The 20,141-nt window shown below is 36.9% G+C and overlaps 1 protein-coding gene and 1 long non-coding RNA gene across 2 annotated transcripts; one reads left to right on the forward strand and one right to left on the reverse strand.

Annotated features, from left to right (window-relative positions):
* Nucleotides 1-1,544: 1,544 nt before the first annotated feature.
* On the forward strand, nucleotides 1,545-4,872 carry LOC116409483. The gene is made up of 2 exons (XR_004221873.1): nucleotides 1,545-2,396; nucleotides 4,412-4,872. It is a non-coding gene; the product is annotated as an uncharacterized LOC116409483 (long non-coding RNA).
* A 7,256-nt stretch (nucleotides 4,873-12,128) lies between these two features.
* tprkb (TP53RK binding protein) lies at nucleotides 12,129-20,016 on the reverse strand. Its single transcript, NM_203994.1, is given in 5 exon segments — nucleotides 12,129-12,758; nucleotides 16,245-16,415; nucleotides 17,103-17,225; nucleotides 18,368-18,533; nucleotides 19,929-20,016. Coding segments are annotated over 4 exon segments (522 nt in total). The 5' UTR covers nucleotides 18,509-18,533; nucleotides 19,929-20,016; the 3' UTR covers nucleotides 12,129-12,671.
* Between the last annotated feature and the right edge of the window lie 125 nt (nucleotides 20,017-20,141).

The following is a 20,141-nucleotide window of genomic DNA, read 5'->3' on the forward strand; positions in this document are numbered from 1 at the left end:
GCATTATGGGAATATTCTCTACACAGCTCAGCGTTTTTTCTTCCTGTTTGGCTTCTGATCTTCTGAACAGGTGAAATATGGGGAGACTTAAGGGCACTATTGAGACAACTGAAGGTATGCCTGCAGCTCGAGATTAACTCTATACTAGCCTTTTCCTCTCCTTTAATTGATAAGGCTTTAAAAGCTGATGTTGATCTGTAATATTTGTAAAATGTGGAATGATCCTGCGAACCAACTAGAATTTTACATATGAATTTAAAAGTAGAGGAATCAGACTATGTTTAATCCACATCAGTTACATTTATGTGGATTATGCCCCCTACTCACTCCTGCCCTTCCCTACCCACTACACTCAGCCACCCCCCCTTTCCTTCAAAACCCCCCATTTCACCAGTTAGAAATTATGGTATACAAGGAAGAATGATAACACAAAATTATGTTTTACTAATGGATTTTATTTTGTTATGAGTTCATTTAATTGTTGTGTTTATGAGTTATGTAAGTTGGTTTATTAATGCAGGGAACGAGCTTCAGAAGAGGAGGACTTCTGGACCAATATACCGTGACAGACTTCTACAACTTCTTTGTTGACATATTCCAGCATTGGTGGTTGCTTATGTCTGTGTGTCTCTTGTACCTGTTAAATAAAAATCAATAAAATAAAAATTGTTTAAAAAAAAAAAAAAACAAAGTGGAGGAATCAAAAGCCTATAGCTTAGCCTGTTACTAAAAAGTTAACTTTTCCTTAGCAGAGTGAGTAGTCAAGATAACTTAAGAATCCCTTTCTGTACCAGTAATTACTCTTGTAGGTTATAATAATCCAACAGTGTCAATTTAGTGTTATTTTTAACCTTTGTGGGTAAGGCTCATACAACTCATCCATGCTACATTTGGCCTTACGGGGTGATTTGACAATCAAGCTCTAAGATTTTAATGAATGACAACAAACAGGCATCAAAAGTGGCTTCTTATGGCATAATCCATGTTCCATGCATATGTCAGGGCAAGGGTTGTTAACTTGGTGGTTTTAAATGCCCATTTATGCCAACATTTTGGATCTGAAATGGAAGTGATGAGGCCAACCTGACATCAATCCAACTGATCAGTAATGGCCTAATAGCATTGTTCTTTCCTAGTTCTTTATCAGCTGATACCCTATTTTATGTGCCAAGGAGAGCAATTTGCAGATGATATTTTGACTTTAGACTCACACGATAGTCTTTCAAACAGCAACCCCAAAGGTGTCACACGTGCCTAGGCATTCAGTCAGTATGTTGGAAATCCACCAAACTGCCTGACTAAATCTGGGCATTTATGACCAGCTGTACAGTGAAGTGTCCTTCTTTAGTGAAAGTACAAAAATTACTTCTGTAATGCTATAATAATAATAATTATTATTATTATTAACATGTATTTATAAAGCACAATCATATTCTGCAGCTCTGTACAATAAATTGGTTTATACATTGAACATGCATAATTACATGCAAAGCAACCAATAACTAATACAAGAGGTGAAGAGGGCCCTGCCCCAAAGAGTTTGCACTCTTGGTGCTGGTATGGGCAAAATCAGAAGTAAGAAATGTGAAATACGTAGCATAGGGTACTGCATTTAGCAGCAGCACACTGAAGTTATGCCGCAAGTTGAAGTTTTAAAGCATATTAAAGAGGAACTAGTTTACAAATTTTAATTGCCAGGTCATATACAATGGCATGTGTTTATTGCCTAGACAATGTATTAGAACTAATTGTCTTTTAGAATAACCAACTAACAGAAAGCTAAATGAAGAGGGACAGATTTCTCTCTAGGTTTGATTTTCATGCTTGTTCATGTTAATTCATGATGGTGTAAATTACATGCCCAGAATTTGTTTTCCAAAGTAAGCTCTTAACTTTGTTAAAATTCTGCATTTTGAATATAGCAACCAATGGCAAACACCTCATAACACTCTTGCAGACCACTTCTTAACATGGGAGAGCTATGTTGATAGCAGGTCTTTCCATTTCAGATGTTATGCCTTCTACTCAATAAGGAAATGTACAAAGAGCAGTTGTTTAATATCATAAACCAAACTGCGCAGGCAGCTTTTGGCAACGAGTCACTATGCTGTCATTCCAGATGCAGTCTCTACATTTACTTGTGGGAGTGTCGCAAGTTGGTTGTTTAGTCAAAGCTGCTGCACCAGACACAGTAAGAGCTTTATATGAGCAATGTAGCGCTGAGTGGCATTCTTGTGGATCATTGGAACATCTGCTTTAGTGTTCATTGTCCATGAAAGGAAGATGAGCAGACAAATGTTTTGCTCTTGCAAAGAGCAAAGTTATTAACAGATTCAGTGCTTTTTCACAGAAAAGGAAAAACCTGAGAAAACTCAAACAATGAATTCTTCAAGGAGGTATGTTCATGGCATGGCATACAATGCATTTTATGTTGTTCTGTTTTTTAGATTTTCCCAAAAGTGTAAAGTAAATCAGTTCTTGTTACATACCTAAATGCATTTATACAGAAGTGCATTATGGACATGAGAGAAAGGCTACTGAATCAGTACTGTCTGTTTTTTTTGCAATGATTTGTCATTTTGGTATTTCCACTAAGTGACAACATGGTTCTTAATTGGTGTATACCAATGGGAACAGGATTTTATGTTGAATGGAACTACAACTTGTGTTGCTCAGTTTTTATTGAGTTTAGTTCTGATGTCCATTTTAACTGTATACAGACTCATTAAAAACATTACATCACTCAACCTATGTGTTACTGTGAGGTGGAAAGCACAGACCACACAACAAACAACTTAACTGCCCCTCTTCCTGCACTGTATATGTAGCATAAAAAAAGTAATGAATAGGCTGTTCTGCATTGGAAAGGTTAGGTTTTAGTGTTTTAGCAATGTTTAGCAATGTTTATAACATGTACAAAAGTCAATTTTAATTCAATAGTAAAAAATGTTTTATGACATCATTGTTTGATACTGTATAAACTTTTTAGCTTTTTCACTGTAAACTAGTGTTATCATGCACCTTAGGAATATTGTAGCAAACGTAGCAGGTTTGAGCTTATGTTGCATGCAGTACTGCCCTGTTTTAAGGAAAAATCACAATACAGTCACAAGGTTATTTTTATTTGACTATTTTTTATTGAACTTGTTTAAAGGAAAGAAATCATATTAAAATGTAGGTCATTACTTCAAATCATAGGTATTACTCAAAGTGCTTTTATAGGTTAAAGATTTAGATTTAGTGCACCTTAAAAGTAATTAAATCACTAATATTCTAGCCCAGGGCTGTCCAACTGGCGGCCCGCGGGCCGCATGCGGCCCTCGACCCCCCTCTGTGTGGCCCCCCACCTGTCTGGCTGCTTTGATGGCTTACCTTTGAGTAAGCTTTAAATGGTACCAGTACTGAGTTTAACTGGCCCCCTGCATGGTTCTCACCTCAGATTCAGGCTGTAATCCCTCTGTATTGTTTAAAAATGTAATCCCCTGTGTTGTTCACACCTTTTAATCTCTGTATTGTTCACCCCCTGCAGTGTTCACACCTCAGGCTCAGGCTGTAATCACCCACATTGTTCACCTCTTCACACCTTAGACATTGTATGTACTGCCTGGACTATGATGCCTGTGTATAGGCAGCATAGGGTAGGCAGAGTATGGCACATAGGCAGCATAGGGCAGGGAGGGTATGGCACACACAGGCAGCATAGGGTAGGCATAGTATGGTACACACAGGCAGTATAGGGCAGGGAGGGTATGGAACACACAGACAGCTTAGGACAGGCAAAGTATGGCACACACAGGCAGCATAGGACAGGCAGAGTGCTGCCTGTGTGTGCCATACTCTTCCTGCCCTATGCTGCCTGTGTGTGCCATACTCTGTCTGTCCTATGCTGCCTGTGTGTGCCATACTCTGCCTACCCTATGCTGCCTGTGGGAGGTGAACCTGGCAGGGGTTTGTTCTGGGAGTTTGTTAGCAGTTGGAAATAGCCATTAAATGGTCCCTAAGGTGTGTAATTATATGATGGGGGTTGCTGTGCTATCCACAGGGTAGGAGGCATATGGATTTAAGGGTATGTCTTAATATGATGTAATATAATTCTTTAACATATGAATAATGGTTGATATCCCTGCAGCGACCACTGTGATAAAATGGGTGTGGTTTGAAGTGGGTGTGGTTTAAAAGGGGGGAGTGGCCAAAACTGGCTTCCATTAGCGGCCCTCCACCATGTATGCAAGAGAAATTCCGGCCCTCGGCACCGCAGAAGTTGGACAGCACTGTTCTAGCCAATATACACCAATAATGCCTTATAGATAAAATGAACTATTATTCAAGAATATCCAGATTTAACTATATTTTAAAAATGTGTTATCAACAAAAAACATTTGTAAACCCCCCCACCTTTGTTTTTCACCAGAATACATTCTCTACGTGCCCACAGACAACGGATTCCAGTCACCTATGTGGACAGCTGGCAAAGTCAATCTTGCAGTTGTTCCAGTCGAGGCTGCATTGATGAACTAGTTGCATACTTACTAATTACAGTGATTATTTTGCTTGCACTCTGGGGAGCAGTGGCAAGGAAAGACACATATGTATAATTTTTTTTGGATTTGGACTTCAAACCCATGAATGGAGGACTGTTTGTTCATGGATTGATCCCCCAGTGAGGAACTGTGTTGTTCCAAACTGGCTGAAACATCAAGTTTATTTCAGGTATTGTTGAAGAAGTCTGTGTTTAAAATAAAGAAAATGATTATGTTCTATTGTGAACATACACTGTCGAACATACCTGATACAGGTAATAATGTTGTATATACTGATAAAACAAAAACATTTCTCTACTAAATTTTTGTATTAAAATTAAACTAAAACCAATTAAGTATGAACTCAAGGTTTTTTCTTTCATCTCCTATAAAATGTTTAAGGAAAAGGCAACAGATACAGATTTGCACTCTCACTTATGGCAAAAGTAAGGCATGGAATCCCATGAATAGAAGTAGCTAGACACATGCCTCTTATGTGAGCAAGAAAAAATGAAAAACAATTGCTAATTTTGTTCTAGGCACAAAATATATGTTCTTTGATTACACCAGACTACTATATTGAAACTGCACTTCTCTGTTAGGCTTTTGCATATTCTTTAGATGACAATTTCTGTCCATGTAAGAAAACTTGAAATCCCCAAATCAGTTTGCTTATGACTAATTATAGTCATAGTTTAACCAGGCATTATACATACCTGGTTGAGAATAAAGTGGAAGAAGGAGGGAGTTTTAAACCACTTGAGATTTTGCCCTGTACCTTTGTTGTAAATGAATATTATTGATTCAGTTTAATTGCTGAACTTTTTATGATGGTTTTATTGTGGTTTTGAACTAATGTCCAGTTTGTAGATCCATATACCCTTGTAAATTAAACAAAGTGGCCCAAAGGTAATAACCTATATTCTACTAACGAGAATATGTATTGAGACAAGATTGACACCGATAATTTACTTATCTTAAAAGAGTTAATAGAAGAATTGAATAGATTCACTATCCTAGTCAGACTGCAAGCCCCACATATTACCAATGCCACATGCCCATTTATGGAGCCCTTCTACAAATCTATAATAAAGGATAATTAGAACTAGAATAAACAAAAAAAGCACCATAGTATTAAGTAGTAAGGAAAAATAAAGGAAGAATAGTTATTTTAAACAATAAAATATGCATAGAAGGCTAAAAGGATATTGTATTGTAAATCAAAGAACCATTAATAAAGATCCCTATTGACTAAAGGAGTTATTATAAGAAGCATATAAAAGTAATAAAAAAGAAGAAATTAACTTGTATATTGTATAAGGAACGACCCATTTTGTGCAAAAAAAATGATGTATTTAGCTATGTTTTAACCGCATTTTTCTTACAGCATTCCAGTGTAATTGGTGGCACCTTAAAAAATTGCATCTGGTGCAATTTGCACCTAATATATCAATCCAGGGGAAAGTTAAAGGGATACTGTCATGATTTTATGGTGTACTTTCTATTTCTAAATTACTCTGTTTACATAGCAAATAATTCACTTTACCATTTCAATTTTTATTCTTGAACCAACAAATGTATATATTTTTTAGTTGTAATATTGGTGTGTAGGCAGCCATCTCAGTGCATTGTGCCTGAGTCTGAGCTTTCAGAAGGAGCCAGTGCTACACATTAGAACTGCTTTCAGGTAACCTATTGTTTCTGCTACTCCCATGTAACTGGAGGAGTCCCTGGGAGCTGCTATCTTGCTCCCTTCCCAGTGTTCTGCTGATTGGCTGCTGAGGGAAAGGGAGGGGGCGATACAACTCCAACTTGCAGCTCAGCAGTAAAGTGTAACTGAAGTGTATCAGAACACAAGTCACATGGCTGTGGCACCCTGGGAAATGAAGAATATTACACACACATAATATCACTATTTTACATGCTGTTTATGCTGTTTTGTATCTTAAATTCTTCATTCTTTTGTGGAGCCACTTATGCTATTTACTTTATATATATTACAGCATTGTTGCTTAATTTAGTAGTTGGTGTTAGTATATATGTCATATAAAATTTTCTGGGTAGTATGTGATATGTGCACTTACAATATCCTGGGTATTTGTTTATATAGTATTCTGTTGCACATTATAGTTAGTTTTGGAGAGAAAAGACACATTGAGTAGACACACATTCACCTATTTTATAGAGAAAAGAGAATAGCTGCACCCTCCACAATTAAGTATCAAACTAAACCAGATTCTATAAAGGAGATAGATATGGAGAAAAAAGTCTCCAAAAAACGTGCAAATGAAGTGTTAATATATACAAAAAGCCAACTTAAGAAACTCCCTAACGGGTGTTCCACAACAGACTTCAATTAACTGCACCGTTATTTAGTTGCCTAATTGGACTCACTTAATTAACATAGAGTTTTAGTAGATCATGGAATTAAAATTTAACCTTTATTAATTTATAATAAAACTTACTTAAGTAATAAATAGAAAAGAAAAAAGAAAATCCCATTAAAAATAGCAAGGGGTATATCAGAGATCTTATCAGTTCTCCAGGGAGCATCAATTGTTAGTTGCTATTTCACTGAGGCTAACATGAGCCTCAAAACAATGTTACCAGTTTCAAAAGCAAACAGAGTTTTATCAATTTCTCTCCACTTCAAATTGCAACTGGAAAGTAGTAGGGAAAGTCCCTCACCGAATTAGTTACAAATGTAACTACCTTCACAGCAGACAGAGAAAGAAAATCTATTAATGCTTGCTAGAATAAACGGGAGTTTTGGAGTGCTTTTACTACAACACTCCTGTAATATTTGTAACGCTCCCTTTAACAAAGTAATAATATCTATACAAGTACTGTAGCATATATCAATTGTCCCATCATCCTATAAAGTATGGGATACGTGGGAGTTCAAGGGTGCTTTTGCTGCAGCACTTCCATAATGTTCCCAGCGCTCCCCTCTATAAAAAAGGGATATCTGTCCCAACGCCGTAGCCTGTATAATTCACCCCACCATAGAGCATATTGTCACCTCCCACGTCCCTGGAGTAAACCACCCTGCACCTAAAATTATACGACCATAATGCACCTTATCAATTATACCCCATTACTAGAGGAGCCCCCGCATCAACAGCCACCTCCCCCCAGAAACCACTGTGCCCGCCCGACGCGCGTTTCGCTCCCTTTCATGGAGCTTTCTCAAGGGCGAAACGCGCGTCGGGCGGGCACAGTGGTTTCTGGGGGGAGGTGGCTGTTGATGCGGGGGCTCCTCTAAAATTAGATCTCTGATATACCCCTTGCTATTTTTAATGGGATTTTCTTTTTTCTTTTCTATTTATTACTTATGTAAGTTTTATTATAAATTAATAAAGGTTAAATTTTAATTCCATGATCTACTAAAACTCTATGTTAATTAAGTGAGTCCAATTAGGCAACTAAATAACGGTGCAGTTAATTGAAGTCTGTTGTGGAACACCCGTTAAGGAGTTTCTTAAGTTGGTTTTTTGTACACATTCACCTATTACCTTAGTTTTTTCCATTATAAAACACCAACACCAAGGACTATATTAAAAGTTAAATTACATGATTTTAGTGGGGTTATTTCTAGTGCCATAATTAGAGAATATATTTATCTGGTCAGAGAAGAAGTAAGCAAATTGCTCTAGTGGTACTTATACTAGTACCTTCTTGGCCACCATGAGCCATAAAACAGCACCTAACCGGACACAACAGCCACGTTACTGTATTAAAGGAACAATAACACCAAAAAATCAAAGTTATAAGTTGTGTGTTTGCTTCAGAAACTTTACTACAATTTATATAAATAAGCTGCCTTTTAGCCATGGGGGCAGCCATTCAAACTTGAAAAAAAAAAGAAAAGGCACAAATTACATATAATGGATAAGATGAGTAGATCCACATTGTATTCTACAGAGCTTATCTGTTATCTGCTATGTAACCTGTGCCTTTTCTCCTTTTTCCAGCTTGAATGGTTGCCCCCATGGCTACGCAGTAGCCTCGTTTATATAAACTATAGTAGCATTTCTGAAGCAAAGACACAACTTTTACCATGAAGGGCAACAGTCAATTATATTTTAATTACTTTAAAACCTTTACATTTTTTAATGTTACTGTTTATAAGCCTGCTTGTATTTCACTATCTATCCATGTTACTATACAGAGATAGTATTGGAAAAACCTCCCCTCGTCTCTCCTCTTTTTTCATTATTTTAGCTTGAGATTGATGTGTGTTTCAACCTTTGTCAAGATCTCCAACCTTGGATCTAGTAAATCATATTGGATCATCATGGAGATTAATTGTACCGTATATAAGATATCCCCATATTTAAATGTGTGTTAACCCGGTGATTAAAAACATAGTATAAAAATAAAATAAAGTCCCAGAAGAGCTGAGCCCTCCCTGAGGTACAGCCTATAGGGAATGTTATAAGGGGGTATCAAACATATGTAAAGGTGGCCATACACTGGCAAATCCTCTGTGGTATATGGCTTATTCCCACATGCCATTGTTTAGTTTGCTCAGGCTGAATGATCAAAATTCTGGGTTCTGTTCACCTCCTTATCTACCAATGATTTATGCACTCACAACATGGTAAACTAGTAGATGCAATCTTCAAACCTGATACTTCATTTGTGATACAAAAGAATTCCAGGATGATCTGTTAATATTAACTCTCATGGTATGAAGAGTTACATAGTGCCATTGTGATTGGATTAGTGGAAGAGTATATATGCTGAGGACTTCCCATACCAGTCAGTTGAACTGAAGAAGCTGCTCGGATGAGTAGTGAAACGTCTTCAATGATTACCAAACAAGTCCAGTTGCTTCAAATTTATTTATACTAGATACTCTCAACCTGTTATACATACCTAGGCTTTCAGGCAGTATGCTCAAAATTGTCCAAACTGCCCAGCCAAATTTAGGCATTTATGGCACAGACAGATGATAATTTAAACAAGCTGCATTACTGCTTAGTGGGGAACAATTGAACTATACTGTACCCCAGAGGGTAGAATTGTACAATATATAGCATGTAGGTTAAGCTAATAGGTCCATGTGTATGATGTTTGGCCAATATATTAAGTGGGTTCAACAGACAATGCAGGATGCCCTGCTCTGCCAGCAACCCAGACCAACTCTGCTATTTATACATGTCATTTTTTCTTAAAGATATGAAATTACATGTATTCATAATTATCAGAATAACAGCATTCCTTCTAAATTAGGACTATCTTTTTCCCTGCACCCACTGTTTATGTTGTATGCTGCTATAATAAGCATCTGCTTAAAAATAGCAACAAGATGCTTCTTCTTCTTCTTGAACACCTAGAGATACCATAGTAATGAAAGAACTTAAGGATTGTATTTTAGGAAAATGTCAGCTGTTATGAACTGTCTGTTTTCCTTTTTCATTCTTCTATTTATATTAAATGTCTACTGTGAGCGTTTTGAAACGTGTAAAAATGATATATTGAATATACCTGTTTGAATTTCTTATTTTTGACTATAAAAACAATGTCAAGTAGCCAGCATATTTTATGAAATACTCCATGCTCTATTGTTTTGTCAGCAAATGTAAACAGACATTTTATTTTCCATGGAGACTGTCCAGCCCTGCTGTAGCGAATGGTTATTCTCACAGCCATAATAATGATGTTTTTAACCTTCTCTGAAGGAGTAAAATACAGCATTGAAGTAATTATTTTAAATCTAAAATAGATTTGTATATTTTAAAGCATTGAAATAATCTACCTGGATGAGTACTAAAGCATTTTTAATATCAACTACCTCCTGCACATTTGCTTTTCACTAATAGGGCAGCTTATTTTTAATTGCAGTTTATATTTTTGTTTTCTTACAAATATTTATGTAGAATTTTAAATATTCCAGATTGCAAACATCAATAATAAACTAAATGCTTGCCATCTGCCCAGTGCCCAGATTCCTGTATACCATATATACACCAAAAATGTGCTGAAAAAGTCACCCTCGGCTTATACTCGAGTATATACGGTAGCAGCCCCCCCCCACCGGGGACGGGCGAACGGCCGTGCGTGCACGGTGCTGGGGAAGCGATTATGTGAGGTTTAGGTTGCTGATTAGTTTTATTATTGTATGTACGGTAACAAGGAGCAGATCTTGTTGCCAGAACGCATGAGTATATGTTCTTGTGCCGAAAACAACTCCGTTGTTTATTTGCAGGCCAAAATCAGCCTAGTATTACAGGTATATAATAGAAGGACCCAGATTGCTTCTAGCCACCCAGGATGTAGCCACAGCCCGGAACTGAATAAGCCTTAAGGTCTTTGGGGACCTCCCTGCCAGCCAACTGATATGTCATCACAATACAAACAGTTATCCAACAGCCAATTGGAGTCTTAGAAGGAGCATTACCTTCTTTGGGCCTCTCAGAATTTAAAAAAGTCTATCTGACTTGCGCAAATTACTTGTGTGGTCAATGTAATAAGAGATTGCCCACACCAGATCTAAAGCGTGCCACTGCTCCTTTTGTTCAGACTTTGGATTAGGGCAAACTGAAGGACATGCAAATTTAAAATGAAAGTGACTAATTCAGTTCAAATCCATATCCTCTAAACACTTATTCTTCTAAATTAAAAAGAAATCGTACAGCATACACGGTGGATAAAGTGCATACCCTTAACACCTAAAGGGCACACAGCCCTAGTCATACATGGGCCCTTCTACTTCTGCAATCCCCTCAGGGAGCACAAGGAGGGGGCAACCCCCCCTTCCCTGGAATGGTCCTGGTAAGCTGAACAAACTTTTACATCTAAGTGGCTCTAGGGCAGGAAAAAAAGACTGTGGTGGATCTGAGCACAGGGTGCTTTATAGTGCAGTTTCCTGTCCAGTAACCTTAAAGGGGCAGGGATTGCCCATGTTAGCTGCCATGGTGACTTTGGAAACCATTATCACAAATAAACTTTTAGTCTACTTGTACCAGATTATTGTTCACATCACCTGCTTTTCTATGTTTAATATTTAAAGTGATACTGACATTCCCATTATTATTAGTAGACAGGGCTTTCCTCATACGGGAACTTTTACAGCAATCAAAGTAGTCATTATAGGCACACTAATTATGCCAAGACGCCAAGAGTTCATGTCATATGTCAATGGTCAGGAGTTGCACAGGAAATCAATCTCCCTACCCTCCTATGAGTATTTCTTATAATCAAACTGGCTAACAGTACTTTGGAGAGTGGGCTACTTCTGCAGGTCACACTGGACTCGGCTGAATAGGCTGAAGTACCAGTATAAAAAGTATTTTAGTCTATTAAAGATTGCTTCTCTTCTATTGACAAAACTGATTCTCCCACAGGCAAGTGGAATGCTACATTTTAATTGGTTGACATGGGTGACTAGATCTGGTACACATTTTTAGCCTTTTATTATTATATTGCCCTAAATATCATTTTGAGCCTGCAATATATCTAAAAAAAATACATTTTAGTCTAGTAATTCTTAAATACAGTGTTCTAAATCATATTTAGAGGAGTGGCACACAGTCTCTTGTTTAAAGCTGAAGAAACAAAGCAAAGAAAGATAATAAAGATATAAAGAAATTGCATTTCACATCTTCTGAAAAATATTTTACTAATAGTAATATACAAAAGTTAAAACATTTTGCTCATCTAGATAAATAGAAATGAATCCAAATTCTCATGAGAATGCTCATCTCTGGCACTCAGTTTGTTTAGGTAGTGCTATTACAGCTATACCCTTAATATTTGTAATGAAAGTCCAATTCTGGTATCTGCTTGATTTACAAAACCAAAAATATTGCTGCAAAACAGCACAAAGTACTCATGCAGAATAGAGTTAAAGGAGAAAGAAAGGTTCAATCACTGGGGATTTCACCCTACTGTGCATGCAAAGCCACAAGAAGCAGAAAGAGGATCGCTGGCACAGAAGTACCACGGGCTGGTGCAGTTTTCTGCTAACAGGGGCACTGGCTCGGGGTATCAGGTAAATGCTTACAATCACTGGGGGGTGTCTAACATTTGGCACCCCCCAGTTTTTGAACCTTTCCATCTCTTTTAACTAAAAAGGAGTAATTGAGCAACTAGTAAGAAACAAATATTATGCTATGCTTTTCATTTATCTGGAACAGATCTTCTTTACACAACATCTTTAGTTGACATTCTGCAGAGTACAGCCTCAAGGACAGTGCTAATTTTTTCTTCTTGTGCAGTTAGTTTATACATCTGTAGAAAAAAAAACTGGCATGAAAACTTGTATAATGCAAATTTTTACATACATTCATTATTACTAACCTGTGCTTATATAGGGTGAAAAGTTTACTTAAAAATTTAAATAAAAATGCATGTACAAAAAATACTGTTCCCTAAGCACTTTTACAATCTAAAAAATCAAAAGAGAAATCACTTGCAAATCAATAAGTAATAACACAACACATCATATACCATATATAAAATTATGTCTTTTGCATAGAACATTACAGCACGGTGCAGTTAAATGAAACGAGTGCTACCTATTTGTTCTCTTGCTGCACAATAGTTTTTGGTCCTATCTCAGCTGTCCAGTATGGGGCAAGTGTTTTTGTCATTCCTAATATGGATGTAAAATGGAAAGTACAATCTAACAATGTGTGTTTAAACATAATATACTCCTTTGCAAATTTCTGACCTACAAGAGACAAATTAAAGACATAGGAGTCCCTTGGAGGCAAAATTTGTTTTTGGAAGAAAGCCCTGACTCAGCCATCTCGGTTCTCCTTTAAGATAGCAGCTGCCATTTTAGCTAAGTAACTTCTGTGTTGCAGCTTTAGCTGCAGGTAGCTCAGATCACACATTCTGATGGGAGGGGGGACAAGGAGAAGGTAGAGGGGAGAGAGCTGCTCAGACTGGAGAGGGGAGAGAGCTGCTCATGCCCCAGGAATGAAGGATTTTTCTTAGAAAGTCTGATACCGAAGAACATGTGTTCACAAAAGAAGGCAAGAAATCCTGTGTTTATTTTGATAGAGGACTCAGTGCAGCTCTTCTGTGAGAGCTTATGGTTGCATTTACATAGACCTTTATGATAAACCTCACTTAGTTTTTACATTTCCTTCTCCTTTAAACAAATAATTTTAATAAAAATAATTTTTTTAAAAAGAATTTTGTTTTTCTCTGTAATAATAAAACAGTACAGGATTTTTCTATATTACCAAGGCTAAAGTAAAAGGTTTTGAATATTGTGTTAATATGATCATAGAAGGAAAAGGACACTAAAGTAATAGGGTAAATAAGCATGCCACCAGTGTTATTTGTAAAAAGGAGTATGGAGAGATTTGGGTAGACAGGCAAAGTGTTCACTTTTTGTTTTTTTTCCAGGTGACACTGATCCATCTATTAGTTAGGAAACAGAGATGAGATATGGGTCTGTGCTTCAGAGATTAATGCTGTGGTACTTAAATATAAGAATGATATTTAAAGCCAAATGGTTGGATGACTGTGTACAAAGAGATCAACAAAAGGCTGGGTATGACCTTGGGGCACCCCTACCACCCAAACATTAATTGGACTCGGAAAAAGAGTTATTTTTTTTATAATTAAAGACAGAGAAAGATTTGAAAGTTATGAAGAGAACCAGGATGTCACTTGATAATACCAAGGGAATTAAGTATTTGCAGAGGTCAAACAATTGGATCACCCTGATTTGGTCCAGCACATAACTGGCTATATCGGGCAAATATATGCTTGTTTGGCAACCTCGCCAAAAACAGAACTTTAAGTGTATAGCCAGCTTTCAAATCAAAGAAGCAGGAAAAGATTGTAGAAAAGGGCAGATAACTGATACTATCAATCTGTGAGTGAGTCTGCCTTGTTTTTGAAAAAGTCCTGAGGAGTGTGCAGGAATCTAGATGGATTTTGAATATGGAAAACAGTTGTCTTGGTTTGGATTTGCTATTGTTTATATGTATAACCAAATAATATTACTTGGTCTGGGATCGAGCAGAACTCATAATGAGATAATTTCAGTGTGCTTTACGATTTGGATTAGGATTTCTGTTTCACTACACAAAGCTAAATCTTAGTAAAAATGTTAACATAATTCACATACTCATTCTTACATTCAGTGCTTCCCTTATATTAAATATACTTGTGTTAAAGAGATTATTGTACAGGTATGGGATCTACTAATGTTTGGGACCTGGGGTTTTCCAGATTTGGGTTTATTTTTGGTAATTTGGATCAACATACTTTACCTTACTGTTTTGTTATTACAAAAAATGGAATTAAAAAAAAAATAATTTGCTTTAAATAATCTCTATGGGTAATGACATATAAACCTTTCTGGATTTTGTGTTTCCGGATAAGAGATCCCATACCTGTATTCATTTTAATGTTTATATTGCTCTAATGTCTATGATCATCTTTTTTGTTTTAATAAGACAGCTAATCTTCAATATATACATTTCGATACATCTTATTTAGGAATGCTGTATTTTATATACTAACTTACTGTACCAGTTCAAAGATTAGTAGACCTATAATATTTATGATTCAGAAAGTTACTGCCAGGAGATGCCCATCTTAGATTGTTAGGCCGTCGTTCACATGCCAATGGCATTGATAAACTTACTATAGTCTAAGCTGCTGCTGAGGCTTGTGGTGGCCTTGGGCTAGTACAGAAGCACAAAATATCATTTGGCATGTCAAAATTAATATGTCTTAGTTCTACTTTAATATTATTTGTAAATGTAATTACAATTGAACACTGTATATATTTATGACTTTATGTTTTCTGGTAATTGGTAAAACTACCATCCACAGATCCTGTGTCTGCCTGGATGTCGAAGGGTCTACTGTATGGTTCCACTGGCTACCCCATCGCTTGCCTCATGCTGCTGCAAGCGAGCAAGCAAGCATATACATGGAGGAATGTCCAGTTAAAGGCACAGTAACACAAAAAAATTTACATTATAAATATCACTTCTATACATTTTAATAAGCAAATCTATATTATAGAAATGGGAATATTATAAACAGATTTTAAATAAATAGCATTACCAGGCTCAGGCCTCTTCCAACTCTGACATCCTTCCGGGCAGCTCCCCCCCTCCCCCCCCCCTCCCCCCCCCTCCCCCCCCCCTCCCCCCCCCCTCCCTGTGCAAGCTCAGCCAGAGCGCTCTGATCACACAGGCTAGGAAACACAGCAGGATATAAGAAGGCCTCCGTCACCCTTCCCTCTCCCTGATCCAGCAAGAAAATAAAGCCATTAATCACTGGCAAGGCAGATTCTGAAAGTGAAGCGATGCGGGAAATGAACTTCCGGTTTAAAGCGGAAGTCAAGCAGTCGCCGTATCGCCGTTTTCACTATGTCCTATCAATCACTGGTAATGTTATTTATTCAATGCCCAGTTATAATATAAAAGTTTCTATATAGTATGTGTGTTAAATAAAGTGTCTAGAATTGATATTTTAAATGAAAAATTTTGGTGTTACTGTTCCTTTAAGGGTATGAGCCGCTCATACCCCCATCTGTAATGAGCAATCAGGCCTCATTAACTTATTATAGATGGCACCTATTAGCAGGTCTTGCTTGAAAAATGTTTTTAAAAAAATATATAAAAGCAATTAGGGGAAGGTAACATTGGAGCTTTTATGTGCTGCAGTGTTCATGTGCCCTTCAAGTGGATGTAAAGAAAAGGAAAATGCATGCTCTATTGATCTGGTAGTGTGTTGTACCTTTTTTACTTTTTTAATGTCTGTGAACTCCGTCAGTGCAGTTATAGGAACCTGTTCGCCATCAATCTGAGAGATTATTTCTTGAGATTTTTTAGTCCCATCTTCAGTCAAAACAACAAGAACTCCAGAATCATTGTCAGCCAAGCCAAATTTTTTAAAAGCTTCCGAAATCTAAACGGAAAGACATTAATTTTGTTATACTTCTTTTTTTAGCCGTACTTTGTTTACACACATTCATTTCCTTAATTTCTTAATGAAAACATTGTCATTGAAAAGTATGTTTGCCCACACACTAGCTTACTGCACCTTATGAAGACCCCTCAAGCAGCTGGTTTTCTGATGTACTTTTGCTGAATATTTTCTTGCACATTTTCAGTTACTTTCTCTTGATGCGAGGAGTGAATGCCATGCCTACAATGATTCTTAAAGAGCAAGTCATAGCCCATTCAAATACTCTGCAGAAAAATGTTGGTGCTGTCTAACTAAATGTAACCACTACCCGTTGCTAAGCGCATAAACAAAAGTGATGGCACTATAACATAACTTCATGAAATATGGTGCATTTCATGATTAAGGACTACTGGTTCCTGGGAAGTCAGTGATTTCATGCTTAGATTTTAAAGATATATATCATGGTATCAATAAAAGACATTTTGCTATAACTATCTTAGTGTCCTGTCTATAAATGGATAAGGACATAAAGAGATTTATAGAAAAATGTCAGTAATGCAAACTTATCATCTATATTGAAGCCATCACAGTGCTATAATAAACTGCTCTAAACATGAGTTCCATCTGAAATCTGTGTTATATTTGGCCTACAGGGTGGCAGGATATGATTAATATAGCTATACTTACATTGTTTGTAGGGGATAGGTTGAAGAGAATCTCTGAATTAAGGGTTCTTGTTTTCATTTTCCCCAGCATCTGTAGATGGATTGCTTTGTTTACTGCTACAAGAATTTGAAATGGATCAACAATCTGCATAAGCATAAAGAAAAATACGCTTATGAATATTTGCTGGCTTATCAGCAGTTTTACAAATTAGATCACAAGCAGGAAATAAATAGGTGACATTTACTGAAGTATTAGAATGAGGTGAGACTGTAGAAGAAGTACAAGGTCAAAAATGAAACGCAGTAAGCAAAAACTGGTAACAGGCAATAAGCAACCATGTTAACCAAGTAACCTAGGACTTGTGTCTAGATAAGCTGCATTAACTTTAACAGTAATACACAGCTGGATGCTGACATGGGAATATATATACAGCAATATCCTTAAGCTGCTAGCAGTGACTCTCTAAGAGTATGTGGTGTTAGATTGTAAAGTTAAAACCAAATACTTAATCAGAAAAGAAGTTCTTTTTGGTCTGGGGTCCCTCTAGTAATAAAACCTTTTTCCAAAACAGCTGTGCATGGTAGATAAAGCTGAATGTATAACCTTTAGTTCTTCACAGTTAAAGTAATAGGTCCCAGCACCAGTGAAATTCCATAAAACTAGGACAAATCTAAGCAGAAACAAAATACAATAGGTGTGTTTACTCCAGTGAAGGTGTATACAGGTATAGGATCCGTTATCCAGAATGCTCGGGACCAAGGGTATTCCGGATAAAGGGTCTTTCCGTAATTTGGATCTCCATCACTCAAGTCTACTAAAAAATCAATAAAACATTAATTAAACCCAATAGGATTGTTTTGCATCCAATAAGGATTAATTATATCTTAGTTAGGATCCAGTACAAGGCACTGTTTTATTATTACAGAGAAAAAGGCAATCAGTTTTAAAATTCTGAATTATTTGATTAAAATTGAGTCTATGGGAGACAGACTTTCCGTAATTCGGAGCTTTCTGGATAATGGGTTTCCGGATAAGGGATCCCATGCCTGTACCACAAAGTCTATCAGACAGGCTTTCCCTGATGCATAAGCTAATATACATCAGCTGTAGTATATCAGCTGTAGTATTTGAATGCTCTATTGATAAATACATCAATAACATGTTGCTATTTTCTTTCACTTTCTTTCTCTGCACAGTGATCATAGTCAGTTTTCCCTACAGAACATGGTCTTTAGACAGCAGTTTTACTGTAGCCAATAATAGGTACACAGAATAAACAAGATTACCATTGCAGGATTTAGCAAAGTACCATCAACAGATCCATCAATTGCTTTTCTTCTTAAATCTGCTGAATTTTGTACATTTTTAAACAATAACAGTGTAGCCTTCCAGTCAGGAAATAATTCCAACTTATATGTTTCAGTCATTGTCAAGCAATGACAATGATTTGTTCTGCAGAGAGAGAAAAAAAAGAGTAAAATATCTGTAGCCATAGCAGGAAAACATTTAGCATTCTGACTTTATATTACAATGACTCAGTATCTATAGACTATGTTGGTTATTATACTTATGTGATATACAGTTTCTCAAGATCTTGCTGCCATTACTGCTTTTTTTGGACCACTTTACACCTTTCACATGTGAAGTTTTAATTCATTTAACACGTTAAATTGATTTATTGATAATGGAAAGAGAAAGAAATGTATTTAAATTCATGGTAAATTTGAACGCACATGCTAAACAATTTCGTAGAGTTTCATTTGGTAGATGTATGCATGGCTACTTTTGCATGGATCCAAAATACATTTTGATCTCATTCCTGGTCAGCAGATTAATATTTTTAAAATAATCACCACAGACAGAGGAAGAAAACACACCTTTATACATTTGGCACTTATTTTACACTGCTATTTATGCCATTTTTCAGCAGTAAATGTACACAGCATGATAAACAGACCCCCTAGTGCACAGAAGTTAATGTACACATGCATGATAAACAGGCCCCCTAATGACAGGCCCCCTGACTACTGTGATTCCATACTGCATTGTCAGGCATCACTATACAACTGACTGCCCTGTTATGTGTCCACTAGCAATTCCAGCGCCAATTCCATATCACCTAAACACATAACATAAATATAGTACCCCTTTCATGTATAATACCCCAGAAAATATAACATACAATACCTATTTTGTGTAGAATACCTTCTAGTACACATGGCACAATAAGGGCTCTGGCACACGGGGAGATTAGTCGCCCGCGACAAATCTCCCTTGTCACAGGCGACTAATCTCCCCGAACTACTAATTTGGATTAGATACGATAATTTCTGATGATCGTAAATGTCACAAAAATGCTTAAGAAAAAATTGTATCAGTCACGATAATATCATATTGGCGTTCCGAAAGTCACAAAATTTTCATATCCGAACAATCATAAACAGTGGGAAAACCTTTCTGACTTTGATCGTGAAAATACGCAAGGTACCAAAACTTGGAAAAAATAAGTTTTTTTTGTATTTGGAGGCAATCGTATTTTGATAAATGGGCCCTGTAGAGATAATTATCAGTAAATGATCAGCATTGTCTATTTTAGTAGCCACAACAAGTAGCTGCTACTAGTAGCTCCGTGTGTCTTCACCCTAACAGGTCAACGTGCTTATTCCATGCATAAAGCGCCCATAAACGAATAACTGAAAGAAATAGCCCTAGAGTGTGTGAATGTGATATGTGGATGATACATAATTTCCTTAAGGTGCTATGGCATATGTGGCGCTATATAAATAGATAATAATAAGACAGGCAAACCGCAGAAGAATAAAGTTCGGTATTAGCCGATAGCCTCACCCGTTACGTCTTTCCCTTAGTTATCTGAAGTTTAAGTTAGCACCAGTCGCCCACTAGTATACCACAGTATCACGCTTCCAAGATTTACACTATGCCTGCGGAAATCCACAGAACGTAGCCAGAGATTTTGTTTCCAGTCGGTCTTCTGTGCGTGCAGCACATTTCCGGGTGGAGCCTGTGCGCCTATGAGTGAGCGCTTGATATGCTGCCGTG

This window comes from Xenopus tropicalis, chromosome 3 (genome assembly GCF_000004195.4).
Source record: "Xenopus tropicalis strain Nigerian chromosome 3, UCB_Xtro_10.0, whole genome shotgun sequence".
In the NCBI taxonomy this organism is placed as follows: Eukaryota; Metazoa; Chordata; class Amphibia; order Anura; family Pipidae; genus Xenopus; species Xenopus tropicalis.